At 35.6% G+C, this 25,914-nt stretch overlaps 2 protein-coding genes across 2 annotated transcripts; both read right to left on the reverse strand.

The window, feature by feature from the left end:
- Positions 1–517: 517 nt before the first annotated feature.
- Positions 518–6,616, reverse strand: LOC126811496 (mediator of RNA polymerase II transcription subunit 14). The gene is made up of 2 exons (XM_050537160.1): positions 5,819–6,616; positions 518–5,588 (listed from the first exon to the last, which is right to left on the reverse strand). The coding sequence occupies exons 1-2, from the start codon at positions 6,536–6,538 to the stop codon at positions 2,004–2,006; spliced, it is 4,305 nt and encodes a 1,434-aa protein (XP_050393117.1). The 5' UTR covers positions 6,539–6,616; the 3' UTR covers positions 518–2,003.
- Positions 6,617–8,999: 2,383 nt separating this feature from the next.
- Positions 9,000–25,130, reverse strand: LOC126809631 (transcriptional regulator QRICH1). Its single transcript, XM_050534302.1, has 6 exons — positions 24,996–25,130; positions 15,687–15,723; positions 14,656–14,781; positions 13,719–13,976; positions 13,023–13,137; positions 9,000–12,317 (listed from the first exon to the last, which is right to left on the reverse strand). The coding sequence occupies exons 1-6, from the start codon at positions 25,128–25,130 to the stop codon at positions 12,128–12,130; spliced, it is 861 nt and encodes a 286-aa protein (XP_050390259.1). The 3' UTR covers positions 9,000–12,127.
- Positions 25,131–25,914: the final 784 nt, after the last annotated feature.

Below are 25,914 nucleotides of genomic sequence, written 5' to 3' on the forward strand. Positions count from 1 at the left end.
GGGTTGAGTATTTTAACAATTGAATTTTACTATCCAGCAGAGATCACCAAAACCAAATGCCACTGTATTAATATGTAAATTCTTAAAGTTATTGATCCTGATCGTGCATTTTTCAGACAATATTGAATTTTTCAGAGCTAAAGCCTTTCAAGAATGTACTTGTATTGATTATTTAATATTTAATTAAGAAAAACTAAAATATCAATGGCAGATAATCTCATGTCTTGGACTCGGTCAGATTAATAAGGTGTTCATCAAAGATTTTAACCAACACTTATAATTCGCATTGTCTTCTAAATATGTTCTACATTTGATGCTGAATGTTGCAAAGCTTTCCATTCATCATATCTTTGTAATTAATGAAAGGAATTTGACTATTAACTGGACTGATATTCTCCTTAGAAATTCAACTTTCAAAACATTGTAATTTGCAAGAGATTCATAAGACCAGAAGAGATGAACAGCAGCTTGAATAATAAAATTAGATAATCACTGAGAAAGTAAAACTACAATAAAATAAGAAGAGTATAATTTATTTGGTTAAATGAAGATGTTTGTTTTATGATATATGATACATGAATACGTACAGTATTGAAACATGATCAGTTTTATATACAAAACTTTACTATTTTATGTGAGCATAAGTGGTATCAGGTGCTAACACAACCTGTGATTGATGTAGAATTGAAACAATTGAAATATAACATACACCATGTGACATTGGTTTCTATGCAGCTTTTTTAGTGATGACATTTTCCGTACCCCATAAACAGCATATATATGACATAAATAAGCATATCAAACAGAAATAAAATTTAAATCATTGACATTGTATATATAACTTAATCATTTCGTTAACAATATTTTCAAAGAAATTTTACCCTAAAACTGACAAGCATTTTTCACATCAAGCATTCCATTCTACATTGGCTCTGCTTTGACTAAAATAAATATAAATCTAAACAAAATACCGGCCAATGTGTACATTCAATATAGTTGAAGCAGATACAATATAGGCTGGAATGATCGAAACCAGTTTTTGAAACATGTTCTTCATTTACTAGTATACTACAGTAATCTACATGGCAATATAAAACAAATACCAGTACTTAATAATACATAACAGCTCTAACAAAACAAATTCCTGGACAATCCCTACAGTCTGACTACACCTACTTATTTTACAAATAATCAGAAACTATCTTTTCACTTTAATAAAATGGATTATTCTGCTGCACATAGTTTACAAACTTTACTGGTACCCAACATTGTGATATGCCAGTAACAGTTCTATGTATGTTGTTGTTCATGGTGTTTAACCTCCACTTCTACCAAGGGTAGCAGACAAGTTTTCTTATATTTATTATCAGCACATGCCCAAGGGTCTTTCCTGTGGGAGGAAACCGGAGTACCCAGAGTAAACCTGAAAAGGTTGAGAAGGAGCCCCTATATATATCTCCAAGCCACATAAGATCACAGCAGGGATCAAACCCACGACCGATTACCTAGAGCGCGAAGTGTGACACTAGACTATCCCATATATTAACCAGTCATAATATATACTAGAAGCACTCTCTTGTTGGACTTTATAATTCCTATTATTCACCACATAATAAAGCCCCTTACCCAATGCAGACAATCTGATAGGTCAAACAGTACAACATATATAATGAAATGTTATGGTTATCTGATCTTGATCAAATTAGACTTTTCTGACTACATTTAACTATAAACTTACAAAAGATATTCATGATCAAAAATTAGTGAATACAAGAAGACTGTGTTGATTTATTGTCTCTTATCATATGACCATTAAGGGTAGTCAGGTATAAAGAAAAATTATTTTAACACTCATCTACATTTCTCCTCTAAACCTTTTTCAAGATGTTTTACTGGCTTACAACTCACCATTGTTGATGAAACCCTGAATTAAAACCAGCTTTTCTTTATAGCACATTATGATCAGTCATAACAAGTACAGATTTTGATTCACAAATTGTTTTTCACATTGGTAGAACTAAGTTTGTCATCAATTCTCGTATGGCGGGAAATAAAGCACATTCGTTTGGATTTTGATGCAAGTCACCAAAGCGTGTCAACATGACCATGATGGCATGAGCTGTGGGTGTGGTCAATTGTTTGTTCTGACCTCGATCATTATATTGAAAGAAGTTGACAGTGTTATAATGTAGATCATATAGTAAGGGAATGTTTATGGACTGAGCCTCTTTGCCTGGAGGAAGATTGATGCCGATTCTGGTCAGCTGAATAACTATAAGTACTTTCGCTTTAACAATAACGCACGGCGTACCTGGCTGCGGCTGGAGTTGGATATCATGAGGTATCGTAAGGCACCAGCGTATAGACCATTTCATGTTTTGATCTGGCATCAACTCAAGCCGCATAATTTGTATAAAGTCTTTAAGTATTCTTATCGGAGCATTGAATATTTTTGTGAAACTACTCAAGGCATTGATTTTATATGGATAGCAAGCAATTTTTTGGTCAAAGTATTTCTCCATAATCTGTGTTTCCTCTGTCGTCCACTGATCTGCACTTTCAGGATTGGGAGTAACTTTCATATGAAGAGTTTGTAATGTCGACATGTTTAATTTCACCATAAACTGAAGAGTTTCTGCTTTGAACATAATGACGCCTGGTTCGGCACATGGTATGAATGTCAAGGCCTGGTCCATTTGGATGAGTTTGTTAAAGTGACGTTTAAGAATGTTGCATCCGAGGAATCGTTCCAGTGGGGATAGCATGACAGGTGCTTGTAATGGTCCGGGTGTTAACATCTTATCAAAGGCATCGTGGGATAATAACGTTGGTATTGAGGCTGCCCAAGATTTTTTGGGAAGAATTCTTGATGGTGGACTGAGAACTTGGTTTTGAGGTGAATGAAGAGCTGGATGACCTGGTGATGTTGTACTGGTTGCACCGTAATAAGATGCTGGAGATGGTCCAGATCCCACAACTGATGGAGATCCAGGCCAGTTCCTTGGGGACGGATGGGCAAAGTTTGATCCTGGATATGGAGAGCCTCCTTCCACCATTCCACTAGGACTCATGAATGACGCAGCTGGTGATTGCATGTGCATGCCTATTGACTGTGGAGATGGTGCTGCTATTAATGAACTGGGTGAAGGAACATGAAGATGAGGGTTACCTGGTGATTCTCCTGTCAGTAGGGTACTTGGAGATGGGGCTCCCATCAAAGCAGTGGAAGGAGATGGGTTAATTCCAGTTGGCATCCTTGCTGCCCCTGGTGATGCAGGTGTGTGAGGGTTGGAAGGGGGTGTCATAGGATTTTGGAATCTAAAATTACTAGCTAGGTCTTGTTTTGGTGGGCGTGTCGCTGGAGATCCTGTGCTCGGATGCGAGAAGATATCCATTGTGTCCATTGGAGATGGCGGATTATCATCTTCTGTTGTTGAACGTCTTCTAGATCGTCCACCTATAGCTGTCTCATCCACGAACATGTTCAAAAAAGCTTTCAGACCAGGTGTTGGCGTCAAAGCATCTACGACAGAACTATTATCAAAATGGCTGTACGAACAATCCCGAACTGCAACAATCTTGTTGGCGCGGAGATGAACATCAACACAATAAATATTTCTGTAGATAATTCTAAGATGTGTGGATGACTGTGGAACGATCGTAAATGTTAACATAGAAATCTTAGGAATTTGGCTTGTTCCGAGGACAGGTAGTGTATTAAGTTTAATCATAGATGCCATAGGAGCCATGGTTTCCAGCAAAACTTGAATAAGATAAGAGAGATTTTTGGAAGTGTTCAATTCTTTCTCTAAGTGAGTTAAAACTGGTACATGGGGATTACCAGTGGAACACTGACCATTTGTTCCCAGAGATAAGTGAAACAGACCATCGTCACCATTCCATTTAACTATAACCAAACACGATAACCCCTGTCCATAAGATATAACCAGTTTCTTATAATTGTACGACTTGATCTTGACAACAGATTGAAAACCAGACCTGACGTCAGAATACACATCGACAAAATCTTGTACTAGACCAAATAAATTACCAATGGCATTCCATTCGTTTAATAAATCTTTGACAGTTTTTTGATAGTCGTCACTGTTTAAATCTAGATTGAGATAAACTCGTTGTGATGGACCACTTTCTTTATAATGTTCAGATTCCAATGGTGACTTATCAAATATAAACTCAACATTCCAGTTCCGGAATCTGGACAAGATACGAAACTTACATGACAAGAATAATTCCTTAAGCATTTTGGTGACTTCCTCTGGGCATCCTTTACAGTTTGGGAAGTCCAAGATGGTTAGAGCCATGCATACTCCTTCTCCGTCAATCTGTATCCCTTGATGGGAGATATTATGTGAGTTTAATTCTTGACCCAAATAAATAAATGGAATCTTCTCTTCTGTTGAAGCCAACAAATATGTCAGCTCTGGGATGAAATAAGGAGATCCTTTTATCTTCTTGGCATCAGGCTCATCACCCTCACCTAAATACAACTTTCTTTTGCGACTTAGGCTATCAAGTGTAGTGTAAGGGGAGTCGTCAAATATTTTACAAACGGGACCTCGTGTTATCGAATGAATATGTAATGGAAGAAACATTTCGGCCTTCAGGAAGAATTTTACAACCGAATCGTCTCCCATCACCTCTTCCGTTCCATCAATTGTGCATGGTTTTGTCTGTAAGAAGTAATATTTGAAATCTACAGATGTGTCAATTTTCTCTTCCAATTCAACGACAATGTAGAAATAATGCTGCCGGGGTACACCAATAAATAGTCTGGTTTTAGACAGTTTTTCTAATTCATGACCTGCCATGTTGACTATTGGCAGAGTGTGAAAACACGGAGCTAGGAGTAATTGGACAGATTTTTCACATCGCAACAAACTTAATTGTAATCTTAATTTAGAGATCGCTTTATCAAAGCCCCTTTTGTCATTATTTAGACAATCTTCAATCTCTTGAATGGCCAAACTGTTGTATGCAGGTACAGAAGCGAGATAAGTCCCCCGTAAAACATCGATGGCAATCCGTAAAACTTCAGAAGGCATACACGGAGAGAGGATTGGTACATGAAGAGCAGCTGGCATGTCTCTAATTTCACACTTGTCGGAAACGTATCTCTGCATTTCTTTTGACAGCTCCCTTAATTTGGCATATGTTCTAACCTCGATGGTCTGCATCAAGAGCTTCTCTATAGAAAGTTGATCACTTTTTATGGCCAAACCAACCTTTGTACATTCCTCTGGTGACATAGGAGGAAAGTGAGTTATTTGTAATGGTTTTCCATCATCTTCCTCGCAGACATGGACACTTAGTTTATAGATGACTGGGTCGGCACTCTTACAATTCTTTGTCTGGTCTCGCCAATAAGAAACCAAAAGGCGTCGACTCAGAGTATATTCTTCCACTCGAACACTGTCACCCAGTCTGGATTTAATTAACCTCTGTGTTTGAGAATTAAGAACCTCTAGTTGTAAAGCCTGACAGAATGAATGAAGAACCCTGTATAAGTCATGCAATGGTTTGTCATTATCTAATAATCTCGTCTGAGCCAATCTGTGGATATAATTCACCTGAAAAGATAAAAATGGCATATTTTCAGGTGGGAAAAAACAATATTGCGATACAGATCAGACGTAACATTTCCTAATGGGAATGGTGGCTGCTACATGTACATGCAGCCCAAAAATTGTAATAGATAAAACCTTTTCGGTCAGTTTGAATGAGGATGCTTATAGAATATTATTGGATTCCTATAAAATTATCAAATATGTAAGGCCACGATTTTATTTATTTTACAAACCTGTAAAGAATGGACTAAGGATTTCCCATCTCCTGTTTCATGATCTTCAACCAAAATATCTATATCAAGTAGACGCCATGGTATCGTTGAGCTATCACCCATTAAAGTCAGGGTAACTTCAAATTCATGTTCAACAGTAAACTTAACTCTGCCTTGTTCGATCCTCAGTTTTCTCATCTGTGGTGGAAGTTCTGATGAAACGAGACGATATTGTATTACTTGGTTCAGTCGGTGTAGGGTATCTTTTTTCTCTTGTGGAGTTATGGGGTCTGGAGGAACTATTTTTTCTCGGATACAGGTAGGTAAACGAGGATAGGTGCCAGTGGTTAGAACATCTATAGCACTTGGTAACGAGAAACTTGGCAGTCTGGCATTGCCAAGGGTGTCACGAGCTAATCGTGCCAAACTATCTGCAGTGTCAATGAAAAACATGGACTGTTGTTCCAAGAAATTGCATATGTCTGTACACTTGTCGACTTTGGTTGCCGAGGTGGCCCATTTTACCAAGGCAAGAAGTCGAACAAAAAGCTGTCTAGTTCTGCTTGCAAACTGGAATATCTCAATTTTTCTTTCCATGTCTGTTTTTCTCGGAAGAAGTTCAGACAAAACAACCAATTCGTGATGCGTTCTTTGTAGGCTGTAATCTATCAAGGTTGCCAATGAAATGGATCCTCCGCCCTGTTGAGGCCCAGGAGGCACTGGCATATCAACCGGCGGCATATTTGTGTTCAATAAAAGCGTATTTCAAAGAAAATCATCCAAATAATTTTTCAGCCGGTTAAATATCAGCCATCTTTAAAAACAATGATGCACCGTATGATCCACAAAGAGTTTGCCTAATTTCGAAGTACAGTCATTTGAGAAAAATGTTTCTATTGTAAGTAAAATGAAGGATAACTTCCGTATTCGGAAATCTTTATTCTATATATATACAAATTGATCAATATCAAATAAGCCAGAAAAAGCGTCACTGTGCATCACACCAAATAATTTTGATTCAGCGCATGCGTGTACTTTCCCTACAATAAGATTGTCAAAGGGAGAGAACTATCTTCTTTTCTACGTGAATTATTTCGGTTTCAGACCAATCATTTTCCTCTTTGATGTCGATGCATATAACATGCTATGGTTAAAACATTTCATGATGATCTAAAACATTTAGGTCTCAACGTACTAAACAAAAGGTTAGATAACGAGTTCAAGATCATACACAATCAAAAGTACTTTTAACATGGACCATGCTTTTTCCCCCCCCCCCAAAAAAAATTGGTTCCAAAAATAACTCCATTCTTTGGAACCTTAAAATAAATAAAATTGGTCGTGGCTCTGCCCCCGGGGTTGAACATGGGCCAATATAAATAGGTACAATCCTATGATGGATCATTCCGAATTGGATACAAATCTATTAATAATTGCAACCTGTTTACAAACAATATATTAACAGAAAGTGGGTGTGGCACCGCCGAAAGGGAGGGGGTGGGTCATGCACCAAAATCAATAGTTGCCGTCCGTAGAGTATAGGGAATAAGTATACCATGTTCCAAGATAATCCATTCAGAATTGTGGCCTTATGGCGCTAAACACAAAAATTGGGCGTAGCTCTGCCCCTTGGGGATGGGACATGCACCAAAATCAATAGTTGCCGTCCTTAGGCTATAAGGAATACATATGCCAAGTTCTAAGCTGATCCATTCAGAATTTCGGCCCGTATACGATAAACACAAAAATTGGGTATGGTTCTGCTCTTGGGGGTCGGGGCATGCACCAAAATCAATAGTTGCCGTCCTCAGGCTGTAAGGAATGCATATGCCAAGTCTAAGACGATCCATTAAGAATTGTAGTCTGTAGACAACACACAAAGAAAAATGGGCCTGGCTCTGCCCCCCTCCCCGAGGGGTCGGGCATTCACCAAAAAATAATAGGGACCATCCTTAGGGTAAAAGGCATGGGTATGCAAAGTTTCAAAAGGATCTGTTAAGAATTGCAGCCTATAGGCGAAACACAGGCATACCCAAAAATTGGGTGTGGTTCTGTCCCAGGGGGTGGGACACTCACTAAAAACAATAGAGGTCATACTTAGGGTATAAGGAATAGGTATGAAAAGTTTTCAAGTCGATAGATTAAGAATTGCAACCTGTAGGCCACCCACAGACACACAAAAAGAAAATGGATGTGGTTTTACCCCATAGTGGTTGGGCATGCACCACACGAGAGAGAGAGAAATGGGGTTTAACGTCCACTCGACACAAACTAGGTCATTTCGGGACTAACATATGGTTTAATTTTATTTACATAATTCGCTTGCGCGTAGGGGTCTTTAGCAGTGGGAGGAAACCGGAGATAACCCACGAGGTTGGACAGGCGACCCTACTCCTTGCCATGTACAACCGGGGATTCGAAAGCACGCCAGTCGACTCAATAACAGACTTTATGATACAGCGCGCGCACGCTAACCATTCAGCCATCCAACCCCCCGCATGCACCACAAACAATAGGCATGTTCGTTAGGGTATAAGGAAGAAGTATGCAAAGTTTCAAGATGATACACTAAGAAATGCAGCCTGTAGACAACAAACAAACAAATAAAAGAAATGGGCAATAATATGTGCACTTTAATATATGCCATTAGTGAATCAGGCATTTAAATTACTTCCACATTGTCTTCTGTGATATGGCAGACTTTATGATACAGCGCGCGCACGCTAACCATTCAGCCATCCAACCACCCCCATCTGATAAACACCTAGGACAGGGTTCATGTAGATTTTTTAATAAGCAAGGACATCTGATCACGGTCAGTGGAGACATAAGACATGGGAAGTGAAGAAAAAATGCAGGTGGTCAGAATTTGAAAGTGTGCAGAAATTAAATACGAAATAAAATGGGATTTAATGTCCTACTTTTTTGCACCAACTGAGATAATGAACACAAGCATAAGCGAGGCAGTGTGTAATGAAGGAATTTTTGTTAGGAGAGCAGTGTTTCCACCTACATTTACAATTCTTCAAATTCAAACTTTTACGCTGTGTACACAGGACCTCGGTTTTTCGTACTATCCAAATAACTAGCAGAAATGAGACTGGAAAATCCTATTAATTCTTCTTGGCCAACAGGATCAAACCTTTGGTCTCCTGATAAGCAAGACAGATTGGTGAAGAAAAAAAAAAGACACATAATGACGTAGATTTGATCTTGTTTATTTAGGGTTCTGTAAACCAAACTACATGATGCATCTATGAGTAAGAAAATGTATAACTACTAGAATATATATTGAATAGTTCACAATTTAATTACAGTACCAAGTAGGTTAAATATATTGAATAGTTCACAATTTAATCACTAAGATAAATAAATTCAACATGATTATAATAAAACTAATGACATGATTACCAGCCTGGTCAGCAATTTACAGTTCAAATCGATCAGTTATTTTATGCCTAATATTACTTTTATCAGAAATACCTTGATCATATTTATTCAAAATGTTCTAGTTCGTATTTATCTGAAATACCCTAGGTCCTATTTATCTGAAATATCTTAGAGCCTTTTTGTCTGGAATGTTCTATATCCTGTTTATCTGAAATTTAATGATCTCAATCCAATTTATCTGAAATGTTCTAGCTTGTGAATCTAATTTACTTGACATACTCCCAAATTGACTGATCTGAAATGCTCTAGATTCATATAAATGCTTCATATCCTATTTATCTGAAGAGTCAAGATGAAGGCTTAGAAAGAACCAGAAAAAGAATTCTCTAGAAACTGCCGTAAATAACATGACCAGTCCAGCTTTGTGAAAAAAAAGGCGGTGTTGTTCAGTGTAAAACTAACTGCTTATGAGGAGGTAGAGTGCATGAAGAAAACTAATGGTTAAAACTTAGGCTATTCTACCAATCATTTGTTCTCATTGAAAACTATTATAAGATATAATAATGATTATAAATCTGTTACTAATTGATTAAAGGTGCATTATGTAAGAGCTAAATCTGTATATTAAAGTTTTTTATTTTAGCTTTAAACGTTATATAAATTATTATTTAGACATTTATTCATATGACAAGCCTATAATCAACTCTCTAGTCCATCGGATGGCATTGATATAAACAAATTAAAATACGATCACCATTTAATGATTTAATTTAAAATTAGATGAGTCTCGATTAACAATTAATGTTGCTACGATAATAAACAATTTATGTCAAACGTCGCTCAGAATATAGTAATTTGAATGAAATTTTCAATATATTAATTTTGAAGTATTCATTTTGGAACTATTATAGCAAGAATGGCCAGCTATTTATCTAAATCTTACATAATGCACCTTTAATGATAAATGAATTTGATTCCAGGAATGTATGGAATATAAAAGAAATATCATCTTCACAAAACCAGGGATAATCCATACCTATACTGTAGCCCTAGGGTGCCTATTCATAAAAACTAAACTAAAATATTTGAAGAATGCAGCCATACTAAGACTATATCTCTCAACCATAAAAAGGCTGCATCCTTTATATAAAGTTTTCGTGAATGATGTCCCTGGTTTAATTCCCTTCAATTTCTATTGGGCCTTGGCTTGGTAATATAAACACTGCGTATCAATTTTAAGTCAATCAGATGATAACTTTAACAGACAATTGTGACGATTGACTGGTGCAAGTGACACTATAGTATACAGCCACATGGGCCTATACAAAAAACCATCAATATACATTTTTTTTTCTACCCTAAATCACAAATGGTACGATTGTAGCTCAAATTCCAGAACTAAAGACCATTTGACTAAAACACTGATACACGTAACAATTATTTTGATTATAATGGCTATTAGATAATTACAATTTTAAAGATTGGTTCCCAGAAAAGTATTTATCGGGTGGTTATTTCCAATAAAAGTATGGTGATTTTGGTATATATGTAAAGTAGAGATTTCCAATCATACTAGAAAAATACTGGATTCCACGAAAAACACTCATGGAGTGTACGCAGGATAAACCATCAATATACATTTTTTTTTCTACCCTAAATCACAAATGGTACGATTGTAGCTCAAATTCCAGAACTAAAGACCATTTGACTAAAACACTGATACACGTAACAATTATTTTGATTATAATGGCTATTAGATAATTACAATTTTAAAGATTGGTTCCCAGATAAGTATTTATCGGGTGGTTATTTCCAATAAAAGTATGGTGATTTTGGTATATATGTAAAGTAGAGATTTCCAATCATACTAGAAAAATACTGGATTTCACGAAAAACACTCATGGAGTGTACGCAGGATAAAAATGTAGGGGTTCCCCAAATCAACAGCTCGACGATTAGGAACTTCTGAACGTGTGATGTCAAGGGTCACACGCGAACATTGAGCGCTTGATGTACAAGTTGATAAACTTTATGAAGAGTTAGACGTACATCACTTTCTGAGATAAAAATGACAGAAAAAGACGCGGGTAGTGAATAATCCGAGAATTTAATTAGGATTTGATATTTGTAATAAATAGTAAGCGATTAAAGACAACATCGTCTTATGTATGCAATGAATTCTCCTCTGACTTCCAAGAGAGTTAAGTCACATGACGTAAACATGACCTGGTTTGATCGAATTTTTATAGCAGGACATTTCTTCGCAATTACAATGTTTGAGAAGGATTTGAAGCAAAATCATGACAAATTAATTAGTTTGAATATGTTTTTAGTCCATATATACCATTAAATCACCCAGTTTGTATGCGGGAACCCATCTTTAAACAATAAAAATAAAACATTAGCCTCTGGTTACCCTTTAACATCTTTATTTTCTTTACAGCAAATTTTAAAAGTAGAAATACAAGCTAACTTTTATACAAGGGTTGTTACTATAAAAGAAGATAACTGACTTAATGCTAAATTTAAATCTTATCAATTTTACAGTATTACCTCTTTTCTACATGAATACATTTAAGATAAAATAAGTGTAAAATAATTTTCAAATTTAGAACTAATTAGTTTCTATAATTTGATTAATTGAGGTCTCCTTCAAGGTAATTATTGGTTATCATTAGTTGGTATTGTTTTTTACATGTATATAATATACAATGCAATTCGAGCGCTATTATAGTAATTGGGGGAAGGGGAGACATATCCCTACACCCCATTCTTGAAATGCCCATCATTAAATAAAGGTATAATAGTAACTGGTGTGAGGGCAAAAACCCGCCCAACACCCTATATCTTGAACCGCCCATCATTAAATGAATGAATAAATGTAATTATCAATAAAATATACTGCAATTCATTTTAAAGTTTTCAACACAGCACTACTTGTTAAACATAAATTGGTTGAGCGTGTAAATGGGCTTCCTGTATTTCTCTGACCAGTAAAATTCGGTTTAACATTTTTGTCATTAGTTCGAGAGCCAATGATTGTGTTGAATACCATACTGGACTGTCAGGAACGCAGCTCCGCTCTGGTACCAGGTAAAACATGTCATTAACATTCTTGATACTCTCGGGACTGAAACAAACAAAAATGCAATGAAAGATATTTGATGGCGTTTTAATGTGTTAATGATATCTATTCTCCACCATATGGTGTTAAGATAAAGCAAAAGTCATCAGTTGAGTCCATTATTTTTCAAGACCCATAATGACCGAATAAATTTTAAATATAAAGTTTAAGACCATATGTTTACTTTTACAGAAGACATTAGTTTTCCTTCCCATCGTAATGAGTAAACTAAGCATAACATGTAATCAACAACAAAATGTAAAATGTAATCAACAACTAAACTAAACATAAACTGTAATCAAAGACTTAACTAAGCATAGAATGTAATCGAAGACTTAACTAAACATAAAATGTAATCAAAAACTTAAAAAATAAGCATAAAATGTAATCATTAAACATAAAATGCAACTAATGACTAAACTAAGCTTTAAATGTAATCATTGACTCAACTACACATAAAATGCAATAAATGACTAAACTAAGAATAAAATGTAATCAACAACTTTACTAAGCATAAAATGAAATCAATGACTTAACATAAAACGTAATCAATGACTAAACTACACTCAAATGCAATCAGTGACTTTTTTTACTAAGAAAGTGAACAATTACTAAACTAAGCATAAAATGCAAGCAATGACTAAACTAAGCATAAAATGTTACCAATGACTAAACTAAGCATAAAATGTAATATTGATTCATAATACTAACCATTTTGAAAGATAGAATTCATACAACTTCACAGGACATCTCAATGGATTTTCTAAATTTTCTGATGTTTCATAAACAGGTATACCTTCCTTACTCTTTGGTTTGCCTGTTGCACCTAGTTAGAAATAAATATATACTATCTTACTGTTTTTGAATTGATGGAACTTGGTATATTAAGCATATTCTAAAATACCATATTTACAAAAAATTAATGTGACTTACTGTTCGATTAAAACCTGTAGATTTGAAAATAAATGTTTGGTGATTGCCAGTATTGATCATATAACGTTTCAGCAACTGTGGTGGGGAAGTTGGATGGGCACAACTTTGCTAAATCACTAGATATTATAACCTGATTGCTCAGACTGCTTGCTGTCAAATACACAGGTATTGATTTACGATTTCATTCATGAGCAATTCCTATTTGCCAAATATCGAATTTGTTCACATCAGCTGCCATTGCAACAAACAAAAGTGATTTTTGACAGCAATATGTAGGGAATAAAAAAAAAACCACTTACAAATGGCAAATTAAAATCACATATGTTCGTTAGTCTCAACGTAATGTTCAACACTTTATGTTTCAATATGGAATGAATAAAGTCCCCATTTCTTATTTGACAGTACACATATTTCCATTATAAGTCGATTATTTAACATTTGTTTTCTTGATGTCAGATATTTGTTATATCTTACCTCCAGGTCCCATACAATAATATCGTAGTGTAACACTACGCCCTGCTGTATTAGCCGTCGTCGGTTTGCCCGGTCCACCCTTTCTCCAGTGTTTAAGAATTTGGGTAAACGACATGTTCATATGTTCTTGTGGTGTTTTCATCATAAAATATTTGGTATGGAAGTAAATGAGAGTGTTTAGCAGGACGTACGGAGAGTGAGCTCCCAGTTGCTTCGCTTCCCACAAATGTTCTTCTTCTATTCTGCATAACATCTGACCTGAAACAAAATAGTCACACATAAACAAAATACTCACACAAACAAAATACTCACATATAAACAAAATACTCACACATTTAATTTCTTACTTTATCAATTATTGGGGTAATGAAAATGTGTTCTTTTACATTCATGTCAATATGTACACGGGACTTGGTACTGACAAGGGAAACCACACTGGAATATCATGAGAACCTAAAATTTATTTTGACTTAAAAGATATCTGCTGCATTTATTGTATTTTAACTTCATGATGTAAGAGCTAAATCTGCCTAATGCAGGTCTTTCTTTTGGCCCTAAATGTTATAAAAATTATTAATTAGACCTTTATTCACATGACAAGCGCATAATCAACCCTCTAGGACATCGGATGGTTGTGATTTTTAATGGATGGAAACACAATCGCTGTATTATAATTTAATCTAAAAATGAATCAAGACTTTGTTTATTATTGTAACAATGGTAGCAATGATAATGGAGACTGCTATGCTTATCAAAACTACAAATATTCATAACTTCGCTGAAAATAAAGTAATTTGACTGAAATTTTAAATATATTCCCTTTTCACTATGTATATTTAAACTATTATAGCGGGAACTGTCAGCCCTTTATCTAAACCTTACATAATGCGTCTTCATACCTGCTGCATCTAGTATATTTTGACTTAAATAGACATACCTGCTGCATTTAGTTTAGGTTGGTGATTAGATAGAACCTCACTTAAACATTCAGCAAACTTCTCGTAATAAAAATCACTGAATATATTATCAACTCGTCCACTCTCGTAAAGATATTGTTGAATACCTGCAGAATTAAAGACAGTTATGATTAGAGAGGGGGAGATAAATTTGGCTCAACTCAAACACAATTAGGTAAGGGCCAACGTATCTTAATTTGCAATGAAAGGAAAGCTATTGTTAAGATGACTTAAGGCCTTTTGGTCATGAAATTTTTGTCAGTAAAACATACAAGTGATCATTACGGTAAACTAATGTTTAGTATGTATAGAAAGTTAACTAGCTGTAAAAGATACCCCTTCTAGTGTAAAATCATGATTATATATAATACATGTCACTATTGAATACACAAACCAATAGTGATGTTTATTATTCAATTTTAACATCTTAGTGACATAACACCAAATTAATGACCACTGCATGATTACTAACAATATTTACTACCTAATAAACATTATGTATATAAAATGACGACTCTGATCTGTTTGTGGCCAATATTTTCATTAACAAAAGTTTTTTGTTTGTATCACAAGTCCATGATATCAATTTTACAATAAGGATATAAAAGGTAAGGAAGGTAGTTAACATCTTGTAAACATAACATTTTGGTCATTTTGATTTGAAAAGAACATACTGCATGTTTATAAAAGTCACATGTGCAATGCTAGGAAGGTGAATTTTCCAATTGACAGCAGTATTTCCGCCTACTCTCCATCAAATTCCATCTGTCAAGGGTTGTTTTACGAGCACACATGTGGCACGACTAGGCAATACTTTGCTTGTTAGCCTCATGAGTGGGAAGAACTAGACTGAGATTTGTCTTGGCCCTCACTGGATTCAAACTCGTTACATTTTATTTGAAGTGGCCTGACAGCTTGACAAATTTAGTAAATACTAACAGGTGAATATTTCTTTCAACCTACCTAAACAAAGATAGTAAATACTATCAGGTGAATATACTTCTCAACTTACCTAAACAAAGATAGTAAATACTATCAGGTGAATATTCCTCTCAACTTACCTAAACAAAGATAGTAAATACTATCAGGTGAATATTCCTCTCAACTTACCTAAACAAAGATAGTAAATACTATCAGGTGAATATTCCTCTCCGTTGGGTTTTCGAACTTCTTTACAGAATAAACATAAAGAATAGTTTAATTCATCAGCCGTACACTGTAACAGGTCTGTTTTAAATAATTTCAATTTTCCTGACCCTACTTTAGATACTTTCTCTAACTGATTGTTCTTGAACACGACCCAATGTTTCCAGGCATTCACACCATACGTAAACTTCAGGTACGAATTTGCGTCTTCTGGTGGTTGGGCGGGAGTTAAAAGTGCTGGTGGAGGTGGTTCCACTTCTGGTTCCTCTATTTTCTGTCGTTTAGCTCTGGCATTAGAAGCACTTCGGCCTCGTGAGGCACGCTTTGATCCTCGTCTTGATCTGGTTGGTTGAGGAACATAAACGGTTTCCTCTTCTTCGACATATTCCTGTCTTGGTTGTGTTGATTTTGATGGTGGATCTTAAATTACCAAAAATAATTATAAAGTATTACATTTTTGTACATAATTCTTGAGATGGAACCACTAACCATACTATTTTCTCCTATATATAGGCCACATCAATGTAAATCTTAGTTTTTTGGGAAGAGGCATTCTTTCATAAATGGACCACGCTAGTTTTTCCCATCAGGTCACACCAATTTGATAGGAACACCTGTACGAAATTGGCTTCACAAGCTGGATTTTTATGATATTATTAATTATTTCTTCATTTAATAAACTGATACATCAAGATCAGAGATAAGGTTTGACATAAAATGGAGTGCATGCATGAGTGGGAGCAGAAAGTACATCTATGGTATTTTAACATGATTATAAATGAAATGAAATGGGGTTTAACGTCCTACTGTTCTGTTCCGAACTGGGCTAATGAAGATGGGCATACGCCATACAGTGTGCTATGAGAGAAATTTTGCCCGAACAGCAGCACTACGGCCTAATCTTATATCGAATTCCATCTGTCAAGGGATCTTTTATGTGCACGCCAATGTGTACATGAGACCTTGGTTTTTCGTCCCATTCGAACGACTAAACAGCTGTCCTTGTCAGGCCCTCCATCCTGCATCACTGACAAGGGGGAACCACGTTGGAATATCTGGATGAATTTTCTCGGCCAATGCAGGAATTGAACACCCGACCTCCAGGCTAGCGAGCCAGCGTCTTACCCACTTAGTCACCGTGACTCCTTAACAGGATTATAGAAAACAAAGATGACTGACCAAACCCTTTATTTTGCTATTTGACTATTTCTGATGATGGCAACTTCAAAATTACCTGTTTTAACAGCAACCGGTTCTACATTTGCTTCTAGATCCATGATTGGTTCGGATATTTCTTCAGCAACTCGTATAGCCATCTGTAACATGTCTTCCTCACCACCATCTTTAGTTTTCGCTAATATCGGTGTTTTCTCATCAATATCTACAATAAAAGTACAAATATATTTAATGGTAGTAGATACAACAATTGAAAGTGGAAACAAGATTTAAACTAGGTTAGTTCAGTACTAACATTGTATATCAAAAATAAGTTAAATCTGTTGCCATGGAATGATCAAATCTGATAAATTATATAACAGGTTATAAGATATGCCCCCGAAACAAAATTGGGATGGGCAGAGCCCATTTCAATATTCCTTCTTTAACTTTCTTTTGCTTGCGACTATATCCTATTAATATCATCTGAATAGGATGACAAAATGTTCACAAAGTTTCCATTTATCATATTTTTGTAAACAGTGAATGGAACTTCACCATTTTTGGATTGATATTCCTTTTATAAATTCAATCTTCACAATATTGTAGTTTACAAGGAATTCTTCCGTGCATTACATGATAATCAGAGACTTTAAATTTCACCATCAATAATTTTGCTTCTAACAGATCACCTGTCTTCATTAGCCCAGTAGGAGCAGAACAGTCGGACATTAAAAGCCCATTTCATTTCTAACAGATCAAAATGTATCTGGTACATTATTTTCTACCCACCTTCAATAAATGGTGGTAGATCATCTTCTTTATCACTATGATCACTATCACTATCGGAACTTGCTTTATCTCCAGCCACAGCCTCTGCCATCATCAATAACTCTGCTTCTAATGGATCAGCTGGGATTTTATTTTGTATTTCCTGAAAAAAATAAGTAAAGAAAATGTAATTATGGCTAAATATCAAATCACAAATGCAAGTTTTCAAATTCAAACCAGAATTCTCTCCAATAAATAGCTCACATAATATCCTTTTCAATTTAGATATTTTGGTGCCTTCTGATGCAATTATTATGTGAAAATAACTGAAATTTCAAGCTTGGCATTAAGGCACCATTCACAGAAATTCTGAGGCATTGTCAGACACAATCCATCTGATGCCTGTCATTATGTCCAACACTGATTTGTCTTTTTCTAATATAACACATGTCTGGAGCACTGGCACCAATTTCAAAATGGCAGGTACTGGTTCTCTACTATACAAAATTCATCCATACAAAAAAAAATATTCTTGTTCTCAGACAACCCTTTCAAACAATCTGATGCAGGAGGGAGGTCTTTAGTTTGTGTTTTTATTTTGTCAAAGGATCACTACTGAGCTAAATGAATTCTCACGTCACATTTTAAGGCACTACATTTATCGCATCATGTTGTTTAGGTATGTATGATTATCTAGTATCATTAATGATTGCCAGTAACATTTATCAGGGTTGTGTATGCTTAAAATTTTGGCTTCCCGTAACTGAGGAAATATATTTACACAAGGTTATTTATGAGAATGTTTTTGTTTTATTTTTTTTTTTAATACAAAACTTCATGAGGCCCCTTTTTTAAATGATGCAGGAATATCTGAGAACCAGAATATTTTTTTGTATGGTCTTATTTAGCCATTTTGACTATGTATAGTAATTATATAATACAGACAATGGTTACAAACAATCTGCTTTCTTTACCTTGATCTGTTTAAGGATTTTATCAGCTGATTTTTTTGTTGTTGGTATAAAGATTGGTACTGGAATGGGTACAGGTACTGGGAAGAACATGGGGGTTGGGGTAGAGTACATAGCTAATGGTGTTGGTATATAGATTGGTACTGGTACAGGTATCAATACGGGCTTACTGGGTTCAACTTCTTCTACAAATAAATAAACACAAAGACTCAGTCATCAATATTCTCCGCTCTCGTATACCAAATACTAAGTCAAATTTGTTTCCATGGCAATACAAAAATCTAGAAATGTCAAATTAGCAAACGGCATAACTACTATAATAGGTTGGAGTATGTACACATTTTTATAAAGTTATCTTGAATCGTTTATAAGATATGCTCCGGAACTTGGACAGATGGATGGAGGCCATTACCTGATCCCTCCCTTAATAATAAATAATACTTTTGTCCGCAGCAGGATGGTAAATAATCTCTAATCAGAGTAAATAATATAGTCGTAGAAAGTCTTTAAATACTTTGCTTGAGCTACGTTTCCTCCATAAACTCTAGCCAAGTGTGATTTTTGTTGTACTTTAGACAGACCATGATTACTCTTTCTAAAGCTTTGGATACCAATGCTAAATGAACTTGAGTCAACTATGGGAAGGATGCAAAGTTAGGTAGAGGTGGGTTGACTTTCCCATTCAGGAAATTAGTATTGGGCTCAATGGCATATTGTGTATATACTAGTCATTATAATCCAACAATCTCATTCTGCCAGTGAGGGTCTTGAAGGACTCATCGTTCAATTGCATTCTTATTGACAGAGAAAGAATATATGCAGTTGAATCTGGAGTAGATATTTGAAAATATTGTAGTTATAATGGGAGGGTGTTTATTGTATCACAGACAGCCCTATTAATGAAAGAACAGACAGAGAGAAAAAAAATGGGGTTTAACGTCCACTACACACAAACTAGGCCATTTTGGGACTAACATATGGTTCAATTTTATTTCAATAATTCGCTTGCGCGTAGGGGTCTTTAGCAGTGGGAGGAAACTGGAGGACCCAGAGAAAACCCATGAGATTGGACATGCGACCCTACTCCTTGTCACGTACAACCGGGGAATCAAAACCACGTCAGTTGACTCAATGACAGACTTTATGATACAATGAAAAAACAGAAGCAACTACAATACAAACAAACTAAAATTTGAACACAAACAATCCGTAGAAAAAGATAATGATAATTTACCTGTTCCAATTTTTTTATTTTGTGTACTAGGTCTACATGATGTGGCTTTAGTTTGTACAAATGGTTTACAAAGTAATGATTTATTTTTCATTACCTTTGGTGGGGGAGGTTGTACAATAATCTGTTGTTGTACGGCTTGAGTACCAGATGACACAGTCACAGGGGGCTGAAACATACAAATATATCAAACTTTGAAAATACCATTGAATATTGTTACCTTGACCTTGGTGAACTCAAGGACCTGGTATATCTCAAGGTTATATGGTGGTTCAGTCAAATTCCTTCTGTAATTCAACAGAGTTAAAGATGTCCGCACACACTGCCAGAGATACTGATGTCTTGAACCTCATTTATTTCGAGAATATGTATATTATATATACTGGGCCATTCTGTACTTTCTTCTATAATAATAATAACTGTTTTACTTCAGCACTGAAATTTCAACCAAATGGCTGCTAATAGGTGCATATACCAATTTCAAAAGAAAGTCATTAACAATATGATTGTTGAAAACTTTTTTTTGTTTTTTTCAGTTCTGTTGAAAAGTGTGCATGTTGTCACAATTTCTAATTTGTGGTAAAAATCAGCTGAGTAAAAGAAATTCTTGATTTTTTACCTTTTGACCTGCTAGTACAACTGGAACCTGATTAGTTGTTTTAATATTAACAGTCTGCTGTTTCTGACCTGTAAAACAATAATATCAGAGTCATTTTGGGTGGTGGTACTCACTTGACATTAGGTAATTTCAGGACTAACATGTGAGTGTTATTAACATGAACTAGGTAATTTGGGACTAACATATGGCATACTTTTTGTCAATAAATTGCTTGCCAGTAGGGTCTCTCAAGGTAAAAGGAAACTGGAGTACACAGAGAAAGAGATGACCCTAACCCTTGTCACATACCAGCACAGAACCTGTAACTAGAATAGGTAAGGGGCGACACTACTTCTTGGTTAGTACACACATGAAACCCGAGACTGGCATAGGAAACAGGTCTTATAATGTAAAGCATGCACAATAGACCAGACACCCCACCTACCCACCTGAAATTGGTATAAGATGCTCTAATTGAATTTACCTGGTGGTGCTAATGAAACAACATTTGATATAATTGGTATAGCTGGTTGACCTGCTTGTTGTTGTTGTTGCTGTTGTGGTTTTGGTTGTGAGCCTGAAATAATAAAATTAGAAATGAAGACGGGCATACGCCATACAGTGTGCTATGATGGAAATTTTGCTCGGAAAGTGGCGTTATGGCAAACTCTTATTTCAAATTCCAACTACCAATGGTTCTTGGCATGCATCAGGATTCAAACCTAGGATATTCTATCCAACTACTGTGGCCAAACAAATTAAAAAAACTAAGAATAGTATAAATTAGAACTGCAATGAGTGATGATGGGTGTCACCCATTGGTCTAACCAAGTAACCAACTAGGATTAATGTAAATTGATATTACCTCTTGTATTAACTTTCACGGCACCTTTATTAGACGTATTTGGTGTGATTGATGACGTCACTCCCGATGTAAACTGTCGCTGGAAGGACATAACACAATTATACGAGCAGAAGTTTCGTACAGACGCATCGCTCATGGTCAGATGATACTGGGCAGGCGTGTATTTTCTACAATGGTCACATGATACACACAAGTTTGACTTCGCTTGAAGATTGACACGGTATAGGGATAAACAGTTCAGTGTACAGAATAATTGGTACTTGTTGTTCGAGTCTACTCGTTCAATCATGTCAAAGTTTCTTTTCTTAGATCCGCACCAAGCACATGGAACAACTTTTTGGTTTGCATTTCGGAACGTCTCCACACAGCGGTCACTACAAAATTTCTTCTGGTTTCCCTCATATTGAATGAAGAATGATTTGGTTTCCTCACTCGAGCAAACTTTTCCGCAATTTTCACATTTGTTCAAAGCTAACTTGTTAGCATATTGGAAAGCTTGCAAACATGGCGCACTACATAATTTGTTCAAAACATTGTTCAATTTAACGGTATGTAATGGAATACAGCTCTTAGTACATACAGCGCAGGCTGATGGTGTCTTAACGGAACCGGGTGTTACAGCCATTATCTCAACCTCTGGTGCGTTCTGTTCCTTTTCGTATTTCGACATGCAATCTTGAGAACAGAATTCATGGAAAGTTTTTGTGGCACCGACAGGTGCAGAAAAAGAATCAGGACAGTTGGATAAATCCTTGTTGCAATAGGTACAGAGACGAATCAATTTCCGGAATTCTGTTAAACATTTCTGGGAACAAAGAGTTCTAATGTCCGAGGATGAAATCTTAAAAACGTACAAGCCACGGTTATTGACAGGAATAACTTCGGTGCAGAGACTACAGGAAGTGTTCAAATTGTTCTGGAATTTTTGCAGACATCCTTCATCACAGAAATCTAAGCCGTGCCAATTACAGAATTGTTTATTGGTATTGATGTTCATGAGTTGACAAACGTGACATGTCTTCACAACCTGTTTACTCTTTACTCCTCCATTACTCACAGACTTATCTACCCCCTTTTCTGCTTTGGTGGACTTTAAATATGCGGTGGGATTGCTTCGGAATCTTTTAAAACAATTATCATCGCATAAATGTTTGATGTCTCCATTTCGTACAATGTTGTATTTACACTTACACACCTAGATAAAGACAAAAGATTTTAATGTTAAAAGGGTTATGAATATAGTTGGTCCGATTATCGGTTTCACCATCGGTAATTTGTCGATAAGTGGCCTATCTGTAGAAATCGGTATCGGCCGATACACGGCCATTTTGCCAATGCTTGCCTAGCCGCTATCTGTCCAAAAAGACTAAATACCTTTAGAATATTTTTCAAATTGTGTAAATCATTCTCTCTTGCCTTGCACTCAGCCCTTTTATTTTAGTTGCCGTGTGTGACTATTAAGTGATGCTTAGAAAAGACAGAGGCAGTAATTTAAGATCAATAGATTTTCTCAGTTATCTGTTCTATTGCAAATTGACCATGACTTCTGTTTTCATAATAAAATTCCTTTCAAATCGTGTATACACAAACCAGGGCTCCCATTTTGAAACAAACTGACCACAATAAAATGCATTCCGATTGATTATCTAACATAATCACAACTTGGATTCAATCGAAATTAAAAGCAGCCTTGAAAAATTTTCAGTTCAACATATCTTTGTAAAAGCTGAACCGATTTGAACTATTTTTGAATGGATATGCCTATTAGAAATCCAACTTTATCAATAGAGTATATATATAGTTTGTATGGGATTAAAAAATCTTTAAAATGACATTCAGAGATAATAAGAGCAGATCTCAGTCCCAAATTGCATAATTCTTAATCTATGTGCTGGGAAGAGTAAATAATATCAAAACATGATAGATGCAATTTATTTTCATTGTAATATCACAGAATTTTAGTTGAAAATAAACAATACCTTGTTACAAACAATGCAAACTTGGGGAGTTTTCTGTTTCTGTGATTTTGTAGTTGATTCAGGTTTCGCTGAAATTTAAAATAATCTGATTATTATTGACAATATCAGAACTTTATGTACTGTTAAATCCCATATACATTATACAACACACACTATTATGCCCTGAGCAGTCCCCGCTGAACAAGGGACGTGTATTATTCAACGGAATAACAGGCTTATGAAGACAGGCCTACATCATGCAGTGTGCAATGACAGAAATTGTGCCTAGAAAGTAGTGTTTCTCCATAATCTTCATCAAATTCCAACTGATAAGGATTATTTTTATGTGCATGCCAACAGATACACAGGTTACCACCTATTCCGAAGGATTAGACGTTTTTCCTTGTCAGGTCTGCTGTCCTGCATCACTGACAAGTGGAAACCATATTGGAAATCTAATTAGAAGGAAAAGCCTATACCTGATGGTTGTTTTTCAACTGGTTTATCATCAACAGGCATGGTGATACCACTACTAACTGATGATATCTGTAAACCTGTCTCATTATTATTAACTATAGCATTATCTATACTCTTCCTCTTATCACCCTCCTCCTCCTCCTCATCATCTATCAGGTTTACTACTTCTGCTTGAACTTTAACATCTTCTATTATTGTTACATCTGGATCTAAAATAAAAGTTTATCATTTTTTTACATTTATAACCCAATGAAATTATTATGTGACAAATGTCTGACGTCTCCCACCTTAATCCCAAAATCAATAGACAACAATTAACTACTTGCACATTTATCCTTTTGTAAAGCCATTAAGCAATCAAACTGTTTATCACTCTGTAGAAAATGCTCATCATCGAAACTTAGTCATCTTTAGGTATTGATGTAGTGAAACTATCACCACTATCACTCAATTAGAACCAAAATTATCAATGTTCCAAAGCATCAACAAATCAAATTATGTATCTCTGCTTAGCGGAAAAATGTTGTCATCAAACTCAATCAAGACATTCACATTGCCCTATGAACATCTATATCAAATTTGAACATTATTCCAGCAAAGTTAACGTGTTCTAAAAGGTTTGATAAAGACTTGAAAACAGATGGACAAAACCATTTTAATAGTCCCCTGCTCTATGAAAGGCCTGGGAGAATAATATTTGTGAAAGGAATGAAAAGTCAAAATTCAAATTCTGCCAAGACAGCTTAAAGAGTCTTAAAATAGCCCGAGTACGTGTAATTTCATCAACATTTAAACAATCAATCAATTTTTCTATGCAATAAATGAACATAAATGTAAAAAGGACTTTTAAATTTTTTTTTTAATGAATACTAAAATATTACCCTCGTCTTCTTCTGTCTTCTCACTTTTAATAGAATCCTCAATTTTCTTTTCTTTTTTGGTTTTATCTTCGTTTTGGTTTTCCATTTTGTTCTCTGATTCCTTTTCTGTTTCATCTTTTCCACTGTTTGTCTTGTCCTCTGATTTCTTTTCTTTTGTGTCATCAGTATCTTTAGCACTCTTGGCTTTTTCTTCAGAATCCACATTCTCGTCATCTTTGGATTTGTCAGAATCCACCATCGCATCACCTTTGGTTTTGTCAGAATTCACTTTCTCGTCATCTGCGGATTTGTCAGAATCAACTTTCTCGTCACCTTTGGTTTTGCCAGAATCAATAGAATCACCATCTTTGGTTTTATCCACTTGTGATTTTTCAGCATCTTTCTTAGATTCATCTACATCCATTTTTTCATCTTCATCTTTCTTCTCTTTAACTTCTTCTGTGTCGTTTTTAGTGGACTCCTTGTCATTGCCTGTATATTTTTCATTTTTTGTAGAATCTTGGGACACATCCTCAGAACCAATTGGACTTTTACCACTTTCTGTTTCTTTCTTTTCGGATTCAGGACTAACCTTGTTGTCTGTTGATGTTGTTTTTCCAATTTCATCATCCAGTATTTCCTTCTTATCAGAAACTTTTTCTGTCAATTCATCGGGAACAGTGTCTGTTTCCATGGATAATTCTTCCTTTTCTTCAAGTTTGTCAACACTATCAGTTTCCATGGCAGTTTCTTCACTGACTTTTTCTTCATTTCCAGCTGCTACTGGTGGTTTAACTGATTCTTTCTCTTTTTCACTCTCATCTTTGTCACTAATGTCAGGAGTAGCAGTGGTTGATTCCATCTTGGTTTCTCGAGCATCTTCTTTTAACAGTTCAGCTTCACCATCATCAGCTTTCTCTTTCTGAGTATCCTCTCCTTGTATCTTTTGTGGTGAATCTGCTTTCTCTGTTACGTCGGATTCAGTTTTCTGCTCAGCCGACTGGACAGATTCAGATCGCTCATCTGCTACTGGTTGTTCCGCTAGTGGTAACGGAGATACCCCACCGTTTTTTGATCGAACCTGGTCATCTTCAACTAATGGGACTTTCTGTGAATTGTCATCATTCCCAGATTGGGCTGACTGGGATTGTTCATTGTCAACAGAGGAATCAGGGGTGGGGCTTTTTTGTGGTGGTGATTTTGACTGT

This window comes from Patella vulgata, chromosome 2 (assembly GCF_932274485.2).
Source record: "Patella vulgata chromosome 2, xgPatVulg1.2, whole genome shotgun sequence".
Lineage (NCBI taxonomy): Eukaryota > Metazoa > Mollusca > Gastropoda > Patellidae > Patella > Patella vulgata.